The 22,457-nt window shown below is 43.3% G+C and overlaps 1 protein-coding gene and 1 long non-coding RNA gene across 2 annotated transcripts; both read right to left on the bottom strand.

Moving 5' to 3' along the window:
- Positions 1–2,929: 2,929 nt before the first annotated feature.
- On the bottom strand, positions 2,930–6,908 carry LOC133132813 (uncharacterized). The gene is made up of 5 exons (XR_009709176.1): positions 6,749–6,908; positions 4,597–4,621; positions 3,625–3,678; positions 3,149–3,223; positions 2,930–3,025 (listed from the first exon to the last, which is right to left on the bottom strand). It is a non-coding gene; the product is annotated as an uncharacterized LOC133132813 (long non-coding RNA).
- Positions 6,909–10,102: 3,194 nt separating this feature from the next.
- ehd2a (EH-domain containing 2a) lies at positions 10,103–22,201 on the bottom strand. The gene is made up of 7 exons (XM_061250218.1): positions 21,776–22,201; positions 19,261–19,723; positions 18,260–18,436; positions 16,634–16,731; positions 14,879–15,291; positions 12,019–12,183; positions 10,103–11,625 (listed from the first exon to the last, which is right to left on the bottom strand). The coding sequence occupies exons 2-7, from the start codon at positions 19,482–19,484 to the stop codon at positions 11,062–11,064; spliced, it is 1,641 nt and encodes a 546-aa protein (XP_061106202.1). The 5' UTR covers positions 19,485–19,723; positions 21,776–22,201; the 3' UTR covers positions 10,103–11,061.
- Positions 22,202–22,457: the final 256 nt, after the last annotated feature.

Here is a 22,457-nt window from a genome sequence, read left to right as displayed (position 1 = left end):
TGTCGACTCTGTCAGGGAACTACTCATTCACCATTTGGCCATGGGAAACTTCAAAGGGCCTCCTCACAGTGGTCCGCAGATAAAAAAAGGAATAAAATTGAAGCCAAATGGGGAGTTAGTGTGTCTGTGTGTGTGCATCTGTCTGAATGGGTGTGGCCTGGCAAACTTCACACAGGTGAATTCACCTACAAGCACTATTTTGGTGATTCTAGCCAGAGTGTCACTGCTGTCTTCATAAGTTGGTGTAATCACTGGCTGGCTAATCTATTCTCTCCATATAGTGATCAGACACATTTAATTAATAGCCATAGCTCCCAAAGGTAGTCCTTAATATTCAATGTCATCATAATGCTCACAAGGACAGGGTTCATTTCCCTAAAACCTTAAAAAGGGATGTGTTGTAAGCAAGACTTCTGTAAGACTTCTTCTGTTGTAGCCAATCCGCTTAGAGTTATGATGCATTGTGTGTTCAGAGATTTGCTTAGTCACCTTCCTGTCAGCTTTGACCAGTCTGGCCATTCTCCTCCGACATCTCTCATTAACAAGGCATTTCTGTCTGCAGAACTGCTACTCACTGGATTTTTTTTGTTTGTTTTTTACACCATTATTTGCAAACTCTAGAGACTAGTGTGTGTGAAAATCCAAGGAGATCAGCAGTTTCTGAGATGCTCAAACCACCCTGTCTGCCACCAACAATCATTCCATGGTCAGTCACTTAGATCAAATTTTTCACAATTCTGATGGTGGATGTAAACATTAACTGAAGCTCCTGACCCATATCTACATAATTGTATGCATTGCACTGCTGCCACACAATTGGCTGATTAGATAATTACACCTACTTATTCATGTGATTAAGTAAAATTGTTCCTAATAAAGTGCTGGCTGAGTATATAATGAAAGATGTCCTGGATACTCCTAGAACCCAAATCACACTTCACCTCAATGAAATTTGGAAGTTTGGAAGTCCTGCAGCATGGTTTGGCCTTTTGGTCATTTTGGAGTATTTGGCAGTTTCTGGTTTTTGATCATTGACTTTGGTTGAACCGGTCTCTAGATTTGAGGTGGATCTGTATTGTAACTCGATACATTTCTTGATTTTAATCTGCTTGCAAGTTGTACATCTTGATAAAGGTCAAAATCAAAATCAAATAATTTGGTGATTTAACTGATAATTGATCTTTGACAATAATTACTAAATTAAATCAAATGTATTTTACATGTTGGATAAGTGAAGAGTTTCAACAGTTGATGTGCTTGTGTTTGGTATTCAGAGTGACAATTGTTAAATGAGGTTGTTGTTAAAATTGCAGGATTTGGAAATTAACCATATTTCACCTCCCCAACAACTCAAAGACCCATGAAAATTGTTTTCATTCACCCTTGAATGGTTTTCAGCAACGTAATCACTTTGGCATTTAATCAGCTACAAGTGAAATGCGAGCAATTCTGCCCTTGTTCCACTAGCTGGAGATTTTAACACATTTCCCTGTGTGAGCCCGAGTGTATCCATCCATCCATCCATCCATCCATCCATCCATCCATCCATCCATCCATCCATCCATCCATACCCGCTTATCCTGAACAGGGTCGCAGAGGGGCTTGAGCCAATCCCAGCATACATTGGGAGAAAGGCAGGAATAGACCCTGGACAGGCCGCTTAGACTCTCCAATCAGCCTAACCTGCATATCTTTGGACTGTGGGAGGAGTACCCGGAGGAAACCCACGCAAACACAGGGAGAACATGCAAACTCCGCACAGAGAGGCAGACCGGGATTCGAACCCAGGACCTCCTTGCCGCGAGGCGGCAGTGCTACCCACTGCACCATCCGTGCCGCCCCGAGTGTAACTTAACCATCGAAACTTCAGACTCGACAAAGGTCAAGCACAATTTTCCTGTCATGTTCTTAATGGCATTCTCGTGCATCAGCGTTTTCCAGATTCACAGGAAACAAATTGTTCTTGATTTACTACACGCTCATGTTGATCGCGGATGTTACATCTAGGTTACTTTTACCAATACCGTGAATCCATGCTACTACTGTAAATCCGTATGTTGTATTGCAACAACTATACTGTAAATATAATTGTACAACATAATATTGTACATCAATTTGTAAAATTGCAATTTGTAATCTGCAAAAGAAATGTAATGTATATATACACACAAAAACATCAGAATGAAAACATACTCCAACCTAGTGAATTAACCCTTTATTGGAATAGAAACATATTGCACATTAGCATGTTTAACAGTTTGCGCATAAACTGAGAAATATTTGGTATCATTCCAAGAAGAAAGAGGATAGCAAAATTTAGGATGAATATGATATTTGGAAAGGGAAAACTGGGATGAAATCTCTTTTTATCCATATAATTCTGATTATTATTTACCCCAGGTTTGGCCAATTAAAAATAATGATCAAAATGATGAGGTTGACTCAACCTTTTTGCTATTTTTAACAAGCGGTGGAAAGGTGAGCATTATCCAGATTTCCCTTGCCAAATGTTTAATCCATTTCTGAAGGTTGTTCAGACCCTTCATGCGATCACTCGAATATGCTATGCGTTCCCTTTAATTACCCGCCACCCTGAAGCAGAAAACTGGTAGACTTGTAGGAGTATGGGCGCTCTGTGTGGAGTCTCCCAGGCGGAGCGGGGAACCATCAGGATGTGCCCGTGTCTCAGACAGGTAAGGCACCACCATCATTAACCACCACGCCGGAGAGAGGATCGATACGGAGAGACCACACTGGGGGACAGGGGAGACACAAACCAACAAATCACTTCGCCATACCTTCCTCCCATAAGTAGGCCACTGACAGGTGAGAATGAAAGATGACTGCTAGACAGAGAAAGATAATGAGAAAGAAAGACAGAAAGAATGTAGAAGAATTTAAAATATATATATATATATATATTTGTTACCTCCAATTGAAAAGCCCCTCACTTTTTAAGGGCCTCCATTATGGCTTTGAAGATAACAGCCATCTTGTCGTCATTATCCACAAAGCCATCTCCACCCTGGACACACACACACACACACACACAATACACCTATGACTGCAGAAGAAAACTGCCCACTTGCAAAATTGATTGATTAATGTTAGTGTGTTATAAAGGTATAAATTCAGTCAATTTCCCCACCTTCTTAGAGTGGACCAGCACACCATTCACCGCCACCTCAAATTCTGAGGATCTGGTTGGTGTGGTCGCTCCGGTCTGCAGAGAGGGAGCATAGATCAGGAGAATGTCTAAGAAAGTATAGCAGTCAAAACACCACACATACGATTATTCCCCCGGCCAAATAAGCTAAGAACTTTGCTTAACCCGTTGAGGTGCAAGATGACAAATATGCGATTGGAATGTTCTCAAATGAACATTCTAATGCTGATGTAACGATCACAACTGGTAATTGAAAGTAATGGTGTTCTAGAACAGTGACATTTTGACTAAACATTCCAAAACAACTACTCACAAAAGGGTTAAAGGTTCTTAACAACATTTAATGTCTAATCAAAAAATGTTGTGTACCGTTTAGAATACTTAGTTGTGTTTCACATACAGCAAAATATCTTGTGCTTTTCCACATTTAAATTACAGTAATAAATACCACAACTTACGATCTCAAGATCATTAGGAAACTTCTTCAAAAGTTGTTCCTTGAATCTTGTGAACTGAGGCAAGACAACAATTGAAAATCAATGAATGTTTATACAGTTCTGATAATCAAATGTAGATCACTCAGTGAATACAGGGCTCCAGACTGTAATTAAACTTTGCATTTAAAAGGTTGTACCAGAGAGACTTCAAAACTAATCAACTCTTAAAATTATTTTCTTTAAATGATTTTCAGTATAATAAGTATTATGGTGCCAATTCATTGTTAGAATTTGCAACATATAGCTACTCCTTCCCCCTCCCCATGGCAACATGATGCGTTTTCCACATAGGTCTAGGTGAATTTCCCTGCCTTAAAATACAATAAAGAACGTACCAAAATTAACTGTATTCTGAGCAGCGTGAAATATAAAATGTTTTAATGTTTTCTATTGCACTTTATTCAATTTTGCACTTAACTGCACTCAATTCACTTTAAAATTAAACAATGTTGCGCCTTATTTTCAATGGTGTTTAATATTTAAGTCTCATTTATCCACACGTCTGATGATAATTGCAAATTCAAACTTCTCTAAGATGACATGCATTTCCATTGTGTAAAGCCATGGGGAAAAGGAGCCAGAAAAACAGGTTCCCTGTGTTATCATCTGATAAACTCAGAAGAGATGAAATCTGATGTGAGGGTGTGTTGAGTCGAGGCATGTCGCCCTCCTAACGAAGAAATAATGACGTTGGAACACTGATCTGTCGTTATGCACTTAATGTACTCTCAGAAATGTATGCAAATAAAATGCTGCACATTACTGCTGCTTTCAAAGCCGTGAGATAGGCCGACTGTGTACTGACAGTTGTAAAAGATCCTAAATATGCAATGCCACAGCAAAATGTTGCACCACAAATTTTGGTTGACTGTGCTACCAGTTGAAAGTTAGTCTGGAGCCCTGTAACATAATAATAAAAAGGAAGATACTTACCTTGCCCCCAAACCCTCATCCACAACTGCAAAGAGAAAGGTAAAAACCATAGTACATGGTTAAATATATTTATAATTCTCCTAATAAGAGCCAACAAATTTAAATTAGGTTATTTCAGACCACAATTTTTGCATAGGAAGCACAGATGCTAAAGACAGCTATTATGCTAAATTTAGCATAATATTTTCTGAATTAACTTTCCAATTTTATTTAAGGTTAAATATACCCAAGACAGCTTTAGACAGACAAAAAGACTGACATAGTATTCATGAACCTGAACCCATGTAGTCGTTTTTGTCCGACTTAATTCATTTAAAATACTTGAGAATCCAATGGCATATTTGTGGCATTTTATGGTTGGGGTGCTGGGGTAACAATACCAAAGTGGCTGGTTTGATTCCCAGAAGGGTGAATGCACTTGAGCAAGGCAATTAATCTGAATGGGTGTCAACAAACAACCCGCTCTATACATATACAAAATGTTCCAGGACATGTAAACTCTGTGGGTTTTACCACCAACCTAAAACAAAGCACACCTTATTCAACAGCAATGGGCATCCTCAAGCTGCAATAGCAGAACTAGGTGTGGCACATTAGGGTTGAAATGAAACCCTTTGTGACAGTAGATACCAGGGTAGGGCAGCGATGGGGCCTGTATCACAAAGCAGGATTACACAGCATAGCTGGATAACAGCACTGAGTAAAACCTGGAACTTCTTTTTCACTTCAGTCGACATTCCAGATTTGGGAGGGTTCTGAATTTCGTTCATTGTGGTTATCCAGCGAAGCCGGTAATCCTGATTTCTGAAAAAGGCACCTCCCTGATCTGATCACTCTGGAGAATAGAGCCTAATGAAGGTCTAAAATATCACTGAATATGGATTGATTGTCACTTCCTCTATAGTTTATACCTCTCTCCCACTTGAAAAGCAATCCACCTAGTTTTTCCAAGACCACAAATACAAAACACTACTAAGCGGTCAAGGTTATAATCGGACTTTGGACTATCGGACTAACTTTAGCAAATGAATAGCTAATCGGATGGCAATCAAGAACCGTTTTACTTAAATGCTCATATCAGTTTGGGCTTTAGCTATAAAATGAGGATGTAGAATATAGGGAAGTTTGTTAATGTTGAAATATTTTGTTTTCAAAAATTAAGTTGGTCTCAAATAAATGTTTAGTTTTAAATGTATTCCTCTCAGACAATCCTGTAAACCCTGGTAACAACAGCAAGCATAAATGCTGGACAGACTATGTGATCTCCAGTGGCACAGCCACTGCAGATTTTCCTATGGAAACCACAGACTGTGATGGAAACCAGCAAACTATTTTTAATATGACCTGTGGGGTGCAGCTTGAAGGCTCTAGGAAACAAGTCACAAAGCCCCTCAGCTGAACCTGAACTAGTGGACTGCATGCAAGATAAGCATGAGGAACAAGGAAGAAAAAGCCAATATTAACCTTCATCACATGCCTCTTTACCACCTCCTGATTCACTAGTGCCGATTTACCAATAAAGCCAACATGCTCACTAGTTAACTAACTTCAGTGAACAGAAGTGTATGCAGCCAAGTCAGTTAATTAGTCAAGTAAGTATATGCACATCACACAGTTGCTACTTAACTATTGCTGCTTTAATTGCAACGTTGCCATATTTCCCTGGACGTACGTGAAAATGAAAGTAACAATGCACAACAGGATGGATTATTTTACAGCCAAATAATAAAGGTCAACATTGTTGTCAACAAAAAACTCATCATAAAGATACTTCTTGTCGTAATTTTACATTGGCGTCATTTATTTTACCTTAACGTAGCTAGTTAAATTATTCATCAACTAGCTCCTATGGAAAAAAAAAACCAATAGCAACGACTCCCCACCCTTTTTTAAACCCTGGAGATAGTCCAGTAGGTTTTCACTCCAACCCTAATGAAGCACATATCGTTCAACGGCTAGGGATCACATTAAGCTGCTAATAAATTGAATCCGGATTGAAATGAAGCTAGCTAGTAAATTATATCTCCACGAAATTATTGGGAACCACTGACCAAGCTCGCTACGTAGCAATAACATCACTAGGCCTGCCAAGTAACCGTCGCTTATGTAAGCTAGGCTAACGAAATACTAAAAACAGCCACTCATTACCTACCAGTAAGTGACGTGCACTTTCACAACCATCGTGAAAGTTGAAAAAGCCCTCGTTTGAGAGAATGGACAGTTTAAATCAGCGCTGCAGCCTGAGTGACGTGCCCCTGTGTTAGTACGATTCCGTCTGCTCTGCTGCAATTTCCTTGAACTTTTTTAAGGATTTTAAGAGGCGGAGCGACCAGCGGAGCATTTCCAAAGTCCAAGGTTACAAACTACAGACAGAGTAACATCACAAGTAGGGTGAGACAGACCAACAATTTATTTTGTGCATCAACATAAATTAACACAGCATACATCAAATCATAATAATTAATTATGATAATATAATCTATTAACGTGTATGTTAACATAAATATTTAAACGTACATTCTACTGAGCTAATTAGATGATCGAACTCGTTCTCTACCCCTACTAGAAGAAGTTGGTCTATTCCAATCATTTGATCTGCGTTACAAGTTAACGCTGGAAAAATTAGTTCCTTTTCGAACGTATTTTATTTACTGGAGAAACATCAGGTAACAATGTTTTTGTAACGCCGTTTGCATATTTTTTATATATAGGAATGGATACAAGCACGGCAAGTAGCAGTACTTTGCTAGCAGACTTGATACCCTATATTATGTTCAATGTCACATTCACCAGAAAGACATGAAGTCGAATTGGCCTTTAGGTGGCGCTTTCCCCTCATGAAAAGAAAACGGACTGGCCTTATATGTCCAGAGTTGATTCCAGAGTACAGCATTTGAGGGGCGCATCTGACAGGGATTTCCCTGTCGTGACGTCAATAAAAGATCCCAATTTATTACGCAAAGGTGTGTACGATCTGAAGGGGTCTCTAAAAGGTCGTCTAAGGTTTGCCAGGAAATTGTGAAAAAACCCCAAAAACAAACCAATTTTACTGCATGGTCTCACCACATTTTATTAGATTTGGGTAACCTACACAGTTACTTGCGTCATTGAATAGCCTTGTAAATTTAACCATACCGTAATCCAGCACCAAAGTAATTTCAACCGGCAGGAAGTGAAATTCCTGAACATTACAGACTGGCAGTTATTGGCTAGTTGGAGTTTGATGTATTAATGTGAGTGTAAACTGACACTGTTCTTGCCTATAAGCTGAATTCTAGCCATGTTGTTGAAAGCGATGGACTTAATTTTGCAAGGACAAGTTTCAACAACAAAATCGAAGAATAAAGCAGACTGTTTGACAGAGCTATCAGAACAGGACATTATGCTAAATAATACAAATCCGGTAATGATACCAGGCACTATCTACTATCTAAATATCACAACTAGCCAATTATCGGAAAATACTGATTTCACATGACAAGATGTCCATACAGAGATATGTTTCTAAAATGCTTCCTAGTGCAGCGCAAGCACACATAAAAGACAATGCACGCACACACACACACACACACACACACACACACACACACACACACACACACGAACACAGAGTACCAGATCACACAGCAAGTGGAATAGGAGGAGATGGTAAATTCCCCAAATGTACGCATCTCCAAGATTGGATAAATATATGTCTAGGGTACAATGAAAAAAACTAAACTAGATGTCCAAGCAGTGAGTAACTAAGTAAATGTTAGAAAAAGAGATTCTATAAACTCCCGGAGCAATCTACCGCATTCCTCACATGTGAGTCACTGTGAATGAGTCCTCTGTTTTCACTAGTGTTTTTTTCCATGGTGAGAGAGGGAAGCTAGGAGACCACCCCTTCCTTTAGACACACACACACGCAGGAGGATTATACAGCTTGATCTATAGGACCACATATGCTTACCTTAATTATATGCAATACAAACACTAAGGAGCACTCACAAAGAATTGTAACGTGTCAGAGAGTTGTTGAGTCTGTGTTAGTGTGTGTGTGTGTGTGTGTGTGCCTCCACAAAGTATTCCAACAATAGAGAATGGAAAATTGTGGGTTCACGGTAGGCAGTGTGAGTCAGAGTTTAACTGACCCTGGCACTGAAAGACCAATAGTTTGTGTGCCTGTGTGTGTGTGTGTGTGTGTGTGTGTGTGTGTGTGTGTGTGTGTGTGTGTGTGTGCCCGCATGCATGTGTATATGTAAAGTTGATTTTATATGCGTTTGTGCTGTGTGAAGCATGATTGGACCATATCTTTGTATGCATGTGTTGTCAATTATGTTTTGTTTGCAGCATTTACCAAAAAACGAAAGACTTTCCACATATTTTCACTTCAATGTGAAAAATAAAAAATAAAACTGAAAAACAGGATCCCTTCGCATCCAATAGGGGATCTATATTTTGTTCTGTGGTTCTGGATAGGGTGGTGAAATCCTGGTGCAGCTTCGTGCCAAGGCTCCCAACAGCCAGCACTGTGGATCTACTGCCAGGTCTTTACTAATAAATTAGCTGCTAAAATGGGGAATCTGTATTCATTTAACAGTAATTTTACGTGCCCTGATATACCTTTGGATTATATACAGTATGTGGCATTTGTATCATAATTTCCCTGCTATATGGTAAGCATCTGCTATATGGTAAAGAAACGTTAACAAAATAAAAAGTTTGAGTAGTCATGCCCAGATAAGGAAAATATTTACACAACTGGTATATAAACAGAGTTGCGGTTTTTGTCATAAAGAGAACTGACGCAATTCAGTCCAATGAACAGCTCTCTGTCTGCCTCATGGCCATGAACAGTTTGTTGTACTGTTCCTCTTTACCTACATATGTTTATACTTATCTCCTCAGATTATCAGACAGTCCACCTGTTTCCTAAAGCCCTTGCTAATGGTTAGGGTTGTGGGTGGGGGCTGGAGCCAATCCCAGCATGCTGTGTGCGAGAGGCAGGAATACAGACTAGACGGGTCACTAATGCATCTGAGGGCATACACACCATTCAACCTCACATCCACAGCTATGGGCGATTTAGTCTCTCCAATCAGCATATGTCTTTGGCCTGTGGAAGGAAGCCAGAATACCCAGAGGAAGCCCATGTGGACACGAGGAGAACGTAAAACTCTACACATAAAGGCCCAGGGTCAGGATTCAAACTCCAAACCTTTGAGCTGTGAGCAATTGACTGCACCACTGTGCTGCCCCCAACAGACTCCTTGAGTAATATTTTCGGATTATTTACCCAATTATTGGTATTACTGTCATTCAGATAATAGAAAAATACAGTTGTGAAAAAAACTGTAGTGATATAACTACCACCATGCCAACATATTCTTTTTGGTTAGTTGTCAGGACAGTAATCCGTGCCTCTGTTTGTTCATTTAACCATCATCCATTTCCTCTGAACATAGTACACAACACAAGGTTTGAAATATACAAATATTATTAGCTTAAAATAACCACACCACTATTGCACCAGTACATTTTTATTGAGCATTAATGATAAACAGGGGTGACGAGGAGGCAGTGTACAGTAGTCAGTGTCGTCGTTAAGCCGTCTTTATAAAATGTCCAGGGCGGGTGCACAACACTTTCTTTATACGCGATATTAAACTTTTTCTCAGTTTTAAAAAAAAGCCTTAAAAAAAAAAGCTCAAGTACATTAAAATAAGAAACACAAATAAAATTATTTGAACAAAGAGTGAAAGAGGAAAGCGTGGATATCAAACGTGATGTTGTCACGCAGCGAGTGTGAGGCGTGTTTGAACAGAAGTGCACACAAGGCACCATTCGCGCCTTCAGGCATTTCAGGCATACCCACAATGCAAATGCATAATCAAAGAGCTTTTAATAAGCATACGGTCTGGCAGTGAGCATGATGCGTGGCTACACAATGACAAAGAGATTGACTGTACAGGGCTGTGTGCGGGTGGATTCAAGGTCTTTGCTTATCAAGTAGCTACAACTCTGACAAGGATGATTAAAATTATAGGTAACGCATCATAGATATTACTCTTGTCAACTCCGCTGTCAAACCCCAGAATTGTGTCAGCATTAGATGCCTTATATTTAGGGGTAATACATAAGCAAGTATTGGGGATGTGCATTCTAGAGGTGGGGCAGACATGGTTTTATATGCTTGGATTAGAGGTACACGTTTTAGAAAATTCAAAAAGAGCTTTGGGCCAGAAAGGGGAGGTAATAAAATTCATAAAACATTTGAAGTGTACAGAGAAATGCAGGAGTAAGTCATAAAATGGAAGAAAGCTAGAGAGGAACAGAGTAAGGGCAATGGGTGCACATTCACAGCAAGTAATGAGAACGTGAGACAGACAGACAGAGAAAGCCGGGTGAGACAAATAAAGGGAAAAATGAAACGGCAGTCCCAGCTGTTTGACGGACATGCTGATGGAGGGCCACAGGAAGTGTCTACGCGTCGGAGCCTGAGCCTCTGTTCCGGCGTTTGGAGGGGGGCACCAGCCGGGCGGGCAGCTCCGGGGGCAGGCCGTGCCCGTCCAGCTTCACCTCGATCAGGTGGCTGGCCAGGGCAAACTCCTCGTCGTCCAGCATGCCGTCGCGGTCCACGTCCGACAGCTTCCAGATCCGCCCCAGCACCGAGTTGGGCAGCTTGGTGCCCACCATCCAGTCCTTGGCCTTGGTGCCGCTCAGCTTGCCCTCGTTGGGTGACAGGTTGTAGAAGATCTCGTCGTACTTGGGCTTGTCCTTGGTCACCACCCAGTCCTCGTCCTCTTCGTCGCTGCCTTCCTCCTCCCCATCCGACTTGGCGAAGGGGTCCCCCTCCAGGAAGGGCCCGCCCCGGCTTCCCAAGAAGGCCCCGCCCTGGACCCCGGCCTGGATGCAGGCGTCCATCTCCTCCTGCTTCAGCAGAGGCATCAGCTTGGCGATATCGTTGGAGAGCAGCTCATCCAGGGCCGCCATCATATTGGGCTTCAGGGGCTTGAACTTGCTGAAATCGTGAACGGCCAGCTTCTCCTGAAAACAGAGGAAATGGGGCAGGCACTGTCAGTAAGGGCCATGTGATGCTCCTAGGGGGCTACCAATGGAGTCCGAGACACACAGAGACTTAGTGTTTTGGACGACCCAGGGCCTCTTTTACTGCTGTTTCAAGTTAACCCTCAAAATCTAAATTCTAGTCATTCTAGAACTCTACTTCTTTTGATTATCAGTAACGATTGTTACATCCTCATTAGAATGTTGAATGAAGAACATTCTAATCACATATCTGTGATCGTACACCTTTAAAGGGTGAAAACAAAATGCACATAAAGGTGAATCTGGACCTATGGGATCAGATATGATTCATGAGCTTTACTGGGCTTCAGAAACAGTGCAGGAAAAGAATGAGAAAAGGCCAGCTGCTCAGACCTGCATCTTGGTGCAGTCAGGGAAGTCTCCGGGAGAGATGTTGTGCTGCAGCTGGATCTTGGAGAAGATGACGGGCAGCTCGTAGATGAGGTTCTTCTTCTTGTTGTCCTTCCTGAAGACAGAGGGCATCTCCTGCTTCAGATAGCTGATGATGTGAGCGTGAACCTGGGATGGAGGAGGGTGAGAGGAGTAACAGAGGACTTTACTGGCCAAACAAAATTAGAGGTGACACTGAAGAATGTAGAGCATCATAAAGTATCTACAAATAACAATAATGATCTTTGGACAAATATCCGAATACATTAGAGGACAAATTGTATGAATGAGTCTGGAAACCCAACACAATTAAAATTGGTGCAATTTCAAAGACCAAGTACTATCTTTGTTATTTGAAATTGGAATGAACGTGAAGCTCCTTTAAAGATATCATGACGGATATAGAATCTCATCATTTATGATGTAATAATGTCAATATTATTGTTGATATTAATAATATATTTACTAGGACATTACTACACTCAATGTTCTGCATATTGCTCATCACTGACACAAACTGAATATTATTTTATTAGTGACATAATATGGAGTGTTCCCAAAACATTTCAACACTTCACAATATTTCAGCAAGTACAAAAATTAATGTTGCTTTCCAAAATAAAAAAATAAAAATGTATTAGAAAATAAGTTTCTTTAACCCTTTGAGGAGTACTGTAGGCTCTAAGTCCAAACTACTATTATTACTCCAGTAGTAATTGTTATCAGCAGGAGTGTTCAGTTAAGAACATTCTTAGCACATATTTGTGATCTGTCACCAGATATTTACAATATATTGCAGTGCATTGCATTTCTGTAAGGGTGTCACCTGTTCTATTGGTCTGTGTATGGATTATCCTCTTTACCACTTCGTTGGGTTCATGAAAAGTTATATAAAACTTTGAAACATTTTGGGAAATTTTTCCCGACCTCGTGTAAATAAGAGTTGCTTCGGAGTTGCTGTATGGTGTATTCTTTCACTTTGAAGGAGGTAGGCTACTGACTCTTATAGACTTCAAGTCTTTATGCTAAGATAACACATTACGCTAACATGGAAACCGAGCCAGTAAATGCACAAAAACTATAATGAAAACTAACATGGATAGGTCTGGGTAAGTAAAAAAAAAAAGAAGGTATATTTCCCAAAATGTTGGTGTATTCCTTTAAACTTTCATTCATTGCATGAAACAAGACCAGAGGCTGATCGTTATCTGTCAGTTATCCTTGGGTTTGAATGGCTTCCATAATAATGCGCCTATTTTTGGAAGGACGTTAAAAAAAAAAAAAAAAAAAAAACATTACACAGGAAGAGGAAAGATTATAAAAACATGATTCAACCATCTTCCTTCCAAAAGTGCTCCCAAGGTTTTCATTTTAATCCAGGTCATTAGCTTCGTTTCAGGCACTCGTTCAACAAAATGTCCACCCCAATCAGTGCTCCATTGAGCCAGCTGCGCAGTTTCAAAACACTGCAGCTGCTTTAGTGTCAGGAATGTTCAAAAGACCAAGCGCACACAGCTCCAAGATAGATAAATTTAGTAATCCCGAGTGGGGAAATATAATGCTTTCCATTCTCCTGGTGAGACGTGATGACCTGATTTGAGTTCAGTCGAGTAACAAAGCTTTCGTTTCCAGTAGCCTCTCTGCTACACCGCTCAACCCTGAAGTCGAAACTATGCAGCAGAGTTATGAGAGCACTACAGCCTCTCCAAACAATGATCTGCACAACGTCAGAACACCAAAGCCCGCATCTGAGACATCTGCTTTTATACTGAAAACATCTGTGCTGTAAACCTGCCATAAATATTCCCATACGTAAATAAAAGTAAATCTAACAATGATTTGCTCGGGTCCAGAGATGTATCCTAGGGGGAAATATATGCGAAGTGCAAATGCACACAAAAAAAGATGATTACCAGAAAATTGCAAACATAATCATTTTAATCAATCCCAGCCCTCATCCATTTGGCTTGGTATTTTGAAGCCCCCCTCTGTAGGGCATAATATTTATGTAGTATTTACCCTCAGTTGGGTGGATTCAGGAAGCAAAAATATCAAACCAGTAAAAAGAACACTAAAATGTTGTTCCAAGGTGATCTAAAGTCAAATGTGACTTAACAGCTCACCAAGTACTGGCTATACACATGCATCAGCATTAATATACTGAATAAAAGCAACTTGTGCAATGTGATTGGCTGCAGATATCTCATCAATCACAGGGACGAGTCATTAAATGGACAAGACAATAATAATGCTGCTTTCAAGTGGCATCGGATTTGCAGCCTATATGAGTTTCCCCACCAAGAAGGTCCACATGAACAATCGGCCGAGTTGTGACGTAATCATTCTTGCCAACATCGTTGAACAAAAAACAGTCCTGTGTGAACAGTAAGACATTTTATACAATAAAGACATAAGTGAAGCACAGCTACAAATTTAAAACAGAGACATTCCTTGATAAGTATAGCACTGCAATAATCATTTCCTTGTGGTATTTGCATTCTTACCTCATGCAACAGCCAAAGTTTGTTTGCTATAACTAGCTAGTTGACCACATATGGCACATAATCAATCGCCTCTATCTCTATTTCAAGTCAAGTTGGCCAAGCTGTGACATATTCCTGCTACAACCCAACATCACTTCAAAGCAGCATTAGGCCCCTGTAAAGGTCAACGTTGGGCCCAGATTTCAGTGGCTGTTGGCTTTTACCACAACCAGACCAAGAGATCACCAAGAGATCATTGGCTCAGATCACCATAACCTCCCTTCTCAGGGGTCCAGAGAGAGTTCGCAGTAAATTCGCTAGTCTGGCATTAGAACTCTCACCCTGACGAGGCGCGCCCTCTTGACCAGGTCGTTGAGCTTGCGCAGGGCGGAGTTGCGCGGAAGGTTCTGGATGTCGGCGAACAGGTCCTCCTCCTCCAGCTCGAACAGCCGCCGGTTGTCCGTCACCATCAGCGGCTGCGACCAGAAGGAGCCGATGTAGACGCGCAGCACCTCGGGCGTGTTGAACACCTTCCCCAGGGACCACATGAGGGCACCGTAGACCCTCATCAGCTGCTGCGTGCCCACCATGTCGGCCTTGTTCAGCACTACCCGCAGCTTGTCCTCGTTGCCGCGCAGGGCGCCGATGGCCTGCGAGAACTCATCAGAGATCTCCAGCTTGTGGGCGTCGAACAGCAGGATGATGCGGTCCACTCGCTCGGCGAACCAGCTCAGCACGGCGGGGAAGTCATACCCTGGTGAAAGGAGGGTGACGGGGGGGGGGGGGGGGGCGTTTAATCCGTTTTCTTCCCCTTTTTTCCTCCCAATTTCCAAAAGGCCCAATCAATTTTATCACCATGCGTGCTGCTGCAATCTCCACTGACAGGTCGGTTAGAGTGCAGTCAAGCGTGCAATCTACTCTGTAAATGCATCATATCAACCACTGCTTCATTTGAGATGGCAGTCCTCAAGCTGAGCTTGCACATGAGCTGGAAGGAGTGTGCAGCTTGAAGAAGCGGACTGCAGGTATCAAATGTACCAGAAGGGGGTGCTGGTGAGCGATGAGAGAGATGGTCATTCCGTACGACTGAATCCCTCCCTCCCTGGGCAAAAACCCATACCTCATCTCCCAGCAGGGCTGCCAGCCACAGTCAGCACCGGAACATTCCTAGACTGCGTGTCTGTGGTTGGGAGGTTGGGGGTTTTTAGCAGTATACTGAAAGTAATGTGAGAGTTAAGGGAGTTGTGGGAGAGTTCAAGACTCCATCTCTCAAGAGATAGACTTCAGTAAGTACGATATAATAATAATAATTTATGCTTTCCCCTGGGAGAAACATAAACATTATCAACTTAGATTCATTTAGCAGACTCGCAAAGAAACTCCTCACCGAGTTGTGTCCTGCAGTACACCACTCGCAGCCCCTCCCCTGCCCCTCCCCTTTTGGACTGAGCCCTGAGTGAGGAGGGTGGGGCATTCACACAGAGATGTGCACCCTTCATATCTCTCTCCACCCCTAGCCTCAGCCCTCCCCCCCTCACATTCCTTCCTCCTCCTTCACACCTCCCAGACGCAAACATCAGAGGAGACATTTTTCCGATTCGTGGAAAAGAATCTCAGAGGCGGATTCATCTGCCTTCGCTATTAACACCGACTCCCCACCTCTCTCCCCGACACGCCTCGGCCACGCTGCACTTTCCGTTTGCTTGTCAGACAAACCTTTCCACTGCAACATGCATCATTAAAATCATTATCATTTTTACACATTTTATCTACTGTACATCTGAATATTGAGGTTATGTACTGTAAGGTTATTCTGATGAAGCATGCTGCAAGGGGTATAACGTAAGCTCAGGGGACCAGGAGTGTATTTCACACAGAAAGATTATCGTGTTAGCTGGACAACTGCACAGAGTACAACCCAGACAGAACTGCTCTTGTTACTTCAGTCCACATTACAGATTTGGGAGGGTTCCAGGTTTTACTCAGTGCAGTTATCCAGTTAACTCAGTAATTCTGTTTTGTGATACAGGGCCCTGGGCTGCGGTATGTAGTGGACTGGACTGTGTGGTTTTGGGTGGAAGGGGGTGCAGACTCACCACGGCTCACTCTCTGCTTGGCCCCAGACAGAATTCCGGGCGTGTCGATGATGCTGATGCTTTCCAGGACCTGATTGGGCAGGTGGGCGCACTGGAACCTGACGCAAAGGGGAGGGAGAGACCAGAGAATCTAAGGTGGTTCCTTTTTACCTATGAATCAAACTTGACTGATCAGATCTACACATTTCAGGACTGAATCTGTCACACGGCACAAAGGTAACCCCGAAAAACAAGCATTTATCAATATCAGAACAGCATTAGTCTTCGCCTGGTTGTTGTCTAGGGTTGCCAGAGGGTCTGGTTTTTGACCAGAATGTCTGAATTTCAAATGTTCCGGTTTGTGGTACTGCCACACAATGTATTGTCGGGTCTGAGCAAGTGATGGAGGAAATGTACCCTCATTATGTAATGAATTTTGTGTCAATGACGATGGAACGGCACCCCAGCCGGACATGGGTTCCGAGGGGGAACCCTTCCCCACACCCTCACAATGACGCTTCCAGCTGTTCATGTAGTCCAGTCTCGACAAACTCTAAATCCGGCGACCATATTGTCGTCATGCTCATAAAATGTGCCCGCTTCAGCCATGAAAGGCACGTTGGGAGAATGTGTGTAATTAGAGAAAAGCACATCTGTCGTCATGCTTGGTAATGCAACCCAAAGCTCGGGGCCAGGCCCCACACCCCTCCCTGCTCCAGCCCATTGTGTGGAAATACCTTGAAGCGGTCCGCTTCCTGCAGGAAAACGGTCACGTCTACCAGAATCAGACAATACAGCACGCTAATGATCTGCCTCCGGGAGCTTCCTGTGGCAAAAACGGGCTGAACGGGCGCAAGGCTTTCCCCAGACAGGAAGTTAAAAAAAGAACAGACAGGAGCTCCAGGAAACAAAAATCAGGAGCTGTCTGGATTAGACACCCGGACACCATGTGATATCGGGCCGCGTGATTGGATGGATAACATGTCCCTGCAGGCTCCAGAGCGAAACCCAGCAAAGCACCAACAGCACAGTAGGGCAAGAGGCATTGGCACCGTGTCTTATGCGATGAAGAAGCCAAATGTTTTTCTGGGCAAAAAGGAGTTATTCATAGGAAGCCAGGGATTTAGTTTATCAGGCCACCACAGCCAGTAGCATTTAGAATGGAGGGCTCTGTTAGCACTGAGGGCTGGCAGTCTGAAGTAGTAAACAAGGCAGAGAGGGAGGGTCTCCGTACACCTGTCAAATTCTCAAACCCAAAATCTCTCTATGCGTCCCACATCTCTGACCTCTCAAACATTCACTTTCCCCCTTGAACTCGTCATAGGTCCCATGTCTCCATTAAATATCTTAGAAAAGCCACCCCTTTCTTGAGATTGCTCTCCCTTTCTCACATTTTTCCACAAATAAGGAAAGTCCCTCCCCGTTTCAAATTTTGGCAAGGAGGCTTGACATTCCACACGTCTCATTTTTTCCCTCTCGCTCTCCCAACTCTGCCTCACCCCACCCCCTGCTTCATCATCTCCGGGAAGTTCAACTTCAACTTCATTCCTGTTTTCCTTCAGGTACCCCCCTCCCTCCCAAAATATTCCTATTCTCACTTGTACCCATCTAGCCCCCGGGACCTCCACTTGTCCCAAGTCTCCTCACCGGTTGAGGAAGGTGTTCCCAAAGGGGTTCAGCTTGCGGAAGGGCTTGTTGGGGTCCACGATGAGGGCGTTCCCAGGGACCAGACCCTCTGGCTCCCCGTGCATGATCGCGGTGAAGCAGTCGGTCGTGGGCTCCGGCCCTACACGACTCCCTGGGAAGTCCTGTTCCAGAAGGTACCTGAGAGACACACAGGACACTCCATCATCTCAGCAGCAGGCTAGCAGGACTTTTCTAGAAATAGAGGAACTGAATTTATGATCTAGCAATGATTTACTGGAGTGCAGAGATGTTTCCAAGGGGGAAATATGGCATATGTAAAAGTCCGTAAGAATTGTATGTGTGGGTTCTGATTATGTCAATGCAGCGGTAAACTTAAAACAGTGACGTTAATACTCTATAGCTTGGGAGCAGCCAGATGTGGAATGTATAATATGCAAAATATAAGCCGTGCAAGTCTCCCTAGATAAGGGTGGCTATGAAAATAAGTGAGGTAATGTAAGATAATGCATAATGAAACAATAAAACTCTGAAGTGCACATGCTGGTGCAGGTGAGAGCAGCCAGAAACAAGGTAGTGTAATGCACACTAGAACTATTGTTCCCAAAGTGATTTTCAAGCATCACTAGGGGCAACTGGGGCTTTCCAAATGGGTTTCTATGCTTCGCTGATGTTCTGTTTGCCAAACTACTGAACCTAGAACTTAGTATGGTTCACAAATACTGTTGAGTAAAGATGAGTCGAGATGACTTTGCAAGCATCATGAGTGAAACTAATTTGGTACTGCGATCTACACTTTCAGAATGCATGCTAAATGCAAATTCACAATATAGCTAGACCAAGTTTTGTGACTAGATAGGTTGGAGCTAGCACCCATTAGAAAAACTAGCAAAAACTGAACTTCATGTAAAGGAGTCTTCATGGTAATTGAAGGATTACAGAAAAGTGCAGCAAATATTCCCTGCTCCCTAAAAATCCCCACCGCCCCCCCGGCCCCTCCTCACCTGATGAAGGTGGTCTTTCCTGTGGAGTACTGTCCCACCACCAACACCATGGGCTTGTTGTCAAAGTCCGCGTCCTCCATGCTGGCCGAGTGGAAGTCGTGGAAGCCATAGTACTTCTCCAGGGGCAGCAGCTTCTTGCGGTACAGGGACTTCAGGCCCTCGGTCACCGTGCGGATCACCTCCGGAGTTTTGCTGTTCTTGGTCTTCCGGCCCCAGCGGGACATGGCTAGGGGATGGCTGGGGACGAACTGCGGGATAGTTCTTTGCGGTCCGGCGGTGCTGTAAACTGAGGCCTCGTCACTCAGACCTCGTCTCTTATCAGTGAAGTGATAAAAAGCGAAAGCGTTTCCCTGTATGCTCTGGAACCGCGAGAAGTATTGGTTTTGGTCCGTCTGACTGTGTACTCTTCTCTAGAAAGCCGCCTCCTCTGAAGAACACGCGCCGGCGTCTTTATCGAAGGGCTCTGAAGATAAAACAAATGTGACCCATGAGCACACATCATCTCCACTCTTCACCGACCAATCTGTGGTGATGACACGGAGTCCGGCCGAGGCTGAAGCCAACAGTTGTGACAGATAGTTGAAAGACCGGCCCTTCCCAGAAGGCCACTGCACTCAGGACAGCCCACGGGGGGGAAACTCTCTGTTATGGCTCTGCATGCCTAACTGAGATGTCACCATAGCAACACCCTGCCCTGTGTTCCTCAAACATAACTCCAGGGTGCATTTTTCCGTGGTTTTGCTCGCAGAGCGGTCACACCTCATGCTGACTAAACCTCCCTTGGTTTTGGTAAAGTGTGCACTTCCTGACATCACAATAAATTCCAGCACTTTCCCAAGGCCTACAATCAGGGGAAAATGCATTTTTTCCATCTTTAAACAAATTATCTCCACAGTCACAATGTCAGCACTCACAAGTCACAGCAAGCACTTATGAACTCTGTATAAAACAGTAATAGCACGCTTATGATGCAACTGTGGAAAAGACAGCTCTCCATGGAATATTGCAGAGGAACTTCTATAGGAAACCGTAGAAAGACACAAACACCCAAATGTATACACGGACTTGCCATTGGCCGCAGCCATGCACGCAGTGAAACAGTCGCACGTTCTTCAGACCAGCTGCTTCTCTTTTTTCATCTAGAGGCAATAAACAGCACTGATGAGCCCAGAGCAGGGCCTCCACAGATGCCCAGTCCTGGAGAACATCAGGGGCACATGAGGTGAGAAGGGAGGGGGGCGGGGGATGGGGGGGGGGGGGGGGGGTTGGCAGGCGGTAGGGGCTAGCCTCTGTTGCACCAGCACACCTCTCTTCTTGCCAAACAAAACTAAATACGATTAGAACTTTGTGCTGTATTTCAATGGAGAGTCCTGTGGGGGGGGGGCTGGAGTATGAGTGGCACATAATTAAAAACGCAACTCGATTCCTCGGCTGAAAAAAAAGGCTCAAGAGTGTGGACCACGAATGGAATGATCAAAATGGAGGTGCCACAAGGAGGGAGAGACAAGCCCACACGGAGAAAGTAAGAGAATGGGTAAAAGAGAGGGAAGGAGGGAGGGAGGGGGTAAAAAAGGAGGGAGGGAGAGAGGGAGGGGGAAAAGAGAGGGAGGAAGGGAGGGGGAAAAAGGAGAGCTAATGGAACAAACTGCTCAGCCGTGTAGACTCCTGGACAGCCTGCGCACAGGGCTCCCTTTGGTGGGTTTTGCCAGCAGTGAGTGTTTTACAAGCTCAACGTATCAAAGTCAATACCTTAAAAGGGAAGAGAAAATGCCTTGTGGGATCGCAGTCCCGACTGCACAAACTACACTTATTTAATAAAACAAACTGCTCAAGCCTAGAGCGACACATACTCCGCACAGGACTCCTCCGCATTTAAAACCTCAAGCCCAAGAATTTATTCAAGTTAGGACATACAGATCCACACAGGAAGGCTGTCGGATACAACTGGGGTTTCTGAGCCACAGATGAGAGCCAATTTTTCCACATTGCTTTCCAAAGTATTCATCTGATGACCAGACTCTCAGAAAAGCTGGTTGACAACATCTCCGACAACTGGTCATCTTGGCAATACATAACTTTGATTGAATTCCATAAGCTGAATAAGCTGTACCCCCCAAAATCGAATAAGAATGGGGGAAACTTTGAGGAGATCCGGGATGCAGGAGCCAAAGTGGGGTGCTGTCGTGGGGTTTACTCAAGTTCACTGAGCACAGGATCTCTCACAGAGGAGAATAAACAGGTGGAGGGATTAAATTATCCGTTAATAACACATCTTTAGCGACTGGCTTCAGCTGGAGAAGAACGGAAATGCAAAGCACACACCTTTTCAATGGATCCTCCTTAACTCTTTGAGTGTTCATGGAATTATTTTTCAGTGTTCTAGAACTCCGTTGCATTACATCAGCATTTGAATGTTTAGTTAAGAAAACTTTAATCACATATTTGCGAACATAAACCTTAAAAGCACAATGCAAAAAAATAAATAAAATAAAAAACTAACAAGGCATCATCTTACCTAGTGATGGAGACTGATGGAAGAGCAGCCGTCCCCCGAAAAACCAAACAATAAAAAAAAATTATTCAATTTCAAAAAGCCACGTAGTGCCTCAGAGTCCAACCGTTCTTCCTTGCGTTCTTCTAGCACATAAAAAAAACACACAACTTGCTCAGGTTTTTAAAAAGCAAGGCGAGTGAGCACTTGTGTGGATGTGGGTTTATCGATAACCTGAAGAATGCACTGAATCTTATCAAAGGACCCAGATCTGGTGTGAATTACGATCCTTTGGTAGGCTGCTAATAAATTTCAGCTGCCGTTCCTGGCTGGCAGGGCTTCCTTGCTCTTCTTCGTGGAAAGTGGTGCAAGGAAACACAAACCCTCCTTCTCTCCCTCTCTTTCTCCACACTTCCCACAGCTTTCCTTACACTGGGGCAAGCCCTGGAAACTGTGCGTTGCATAGATTCAGTTTTTTTTGGGGGGTAGGGGGTGGGGGTATCATCAAAGCAGAGGAGGAGTCTGATGTCTCCAACATGGACAATATACTTAAAAAGGATAGAGTAAAAAGGTGTATGTGCTTTCTGATGCACTGTATTGTGTGATGTTAGTGTATCGTGGGCAAGTTTAAAACATTTTATTTGTAGCTGTTTTTAGCATTCCTAAGGGTGGGACCCATTCTACAGGCTTCTCATTCGACTCTGTT

Source organism: Conger conger, chromosome 7 (genome assembly GCF_963514075.1).
Source record: "Conger conger chromosome 7, fConCon1.1, whole genome shotgun sequence".
NCBI classification, from domain to species: Eukaryota; Metazoa; Chordata; class Actinopteri; order Anguilliformes; family Congridae; genus Conger; species Conger conger.
This window is presented reverse-complemented; position numbering and strand designations above follow the sequence as displayed.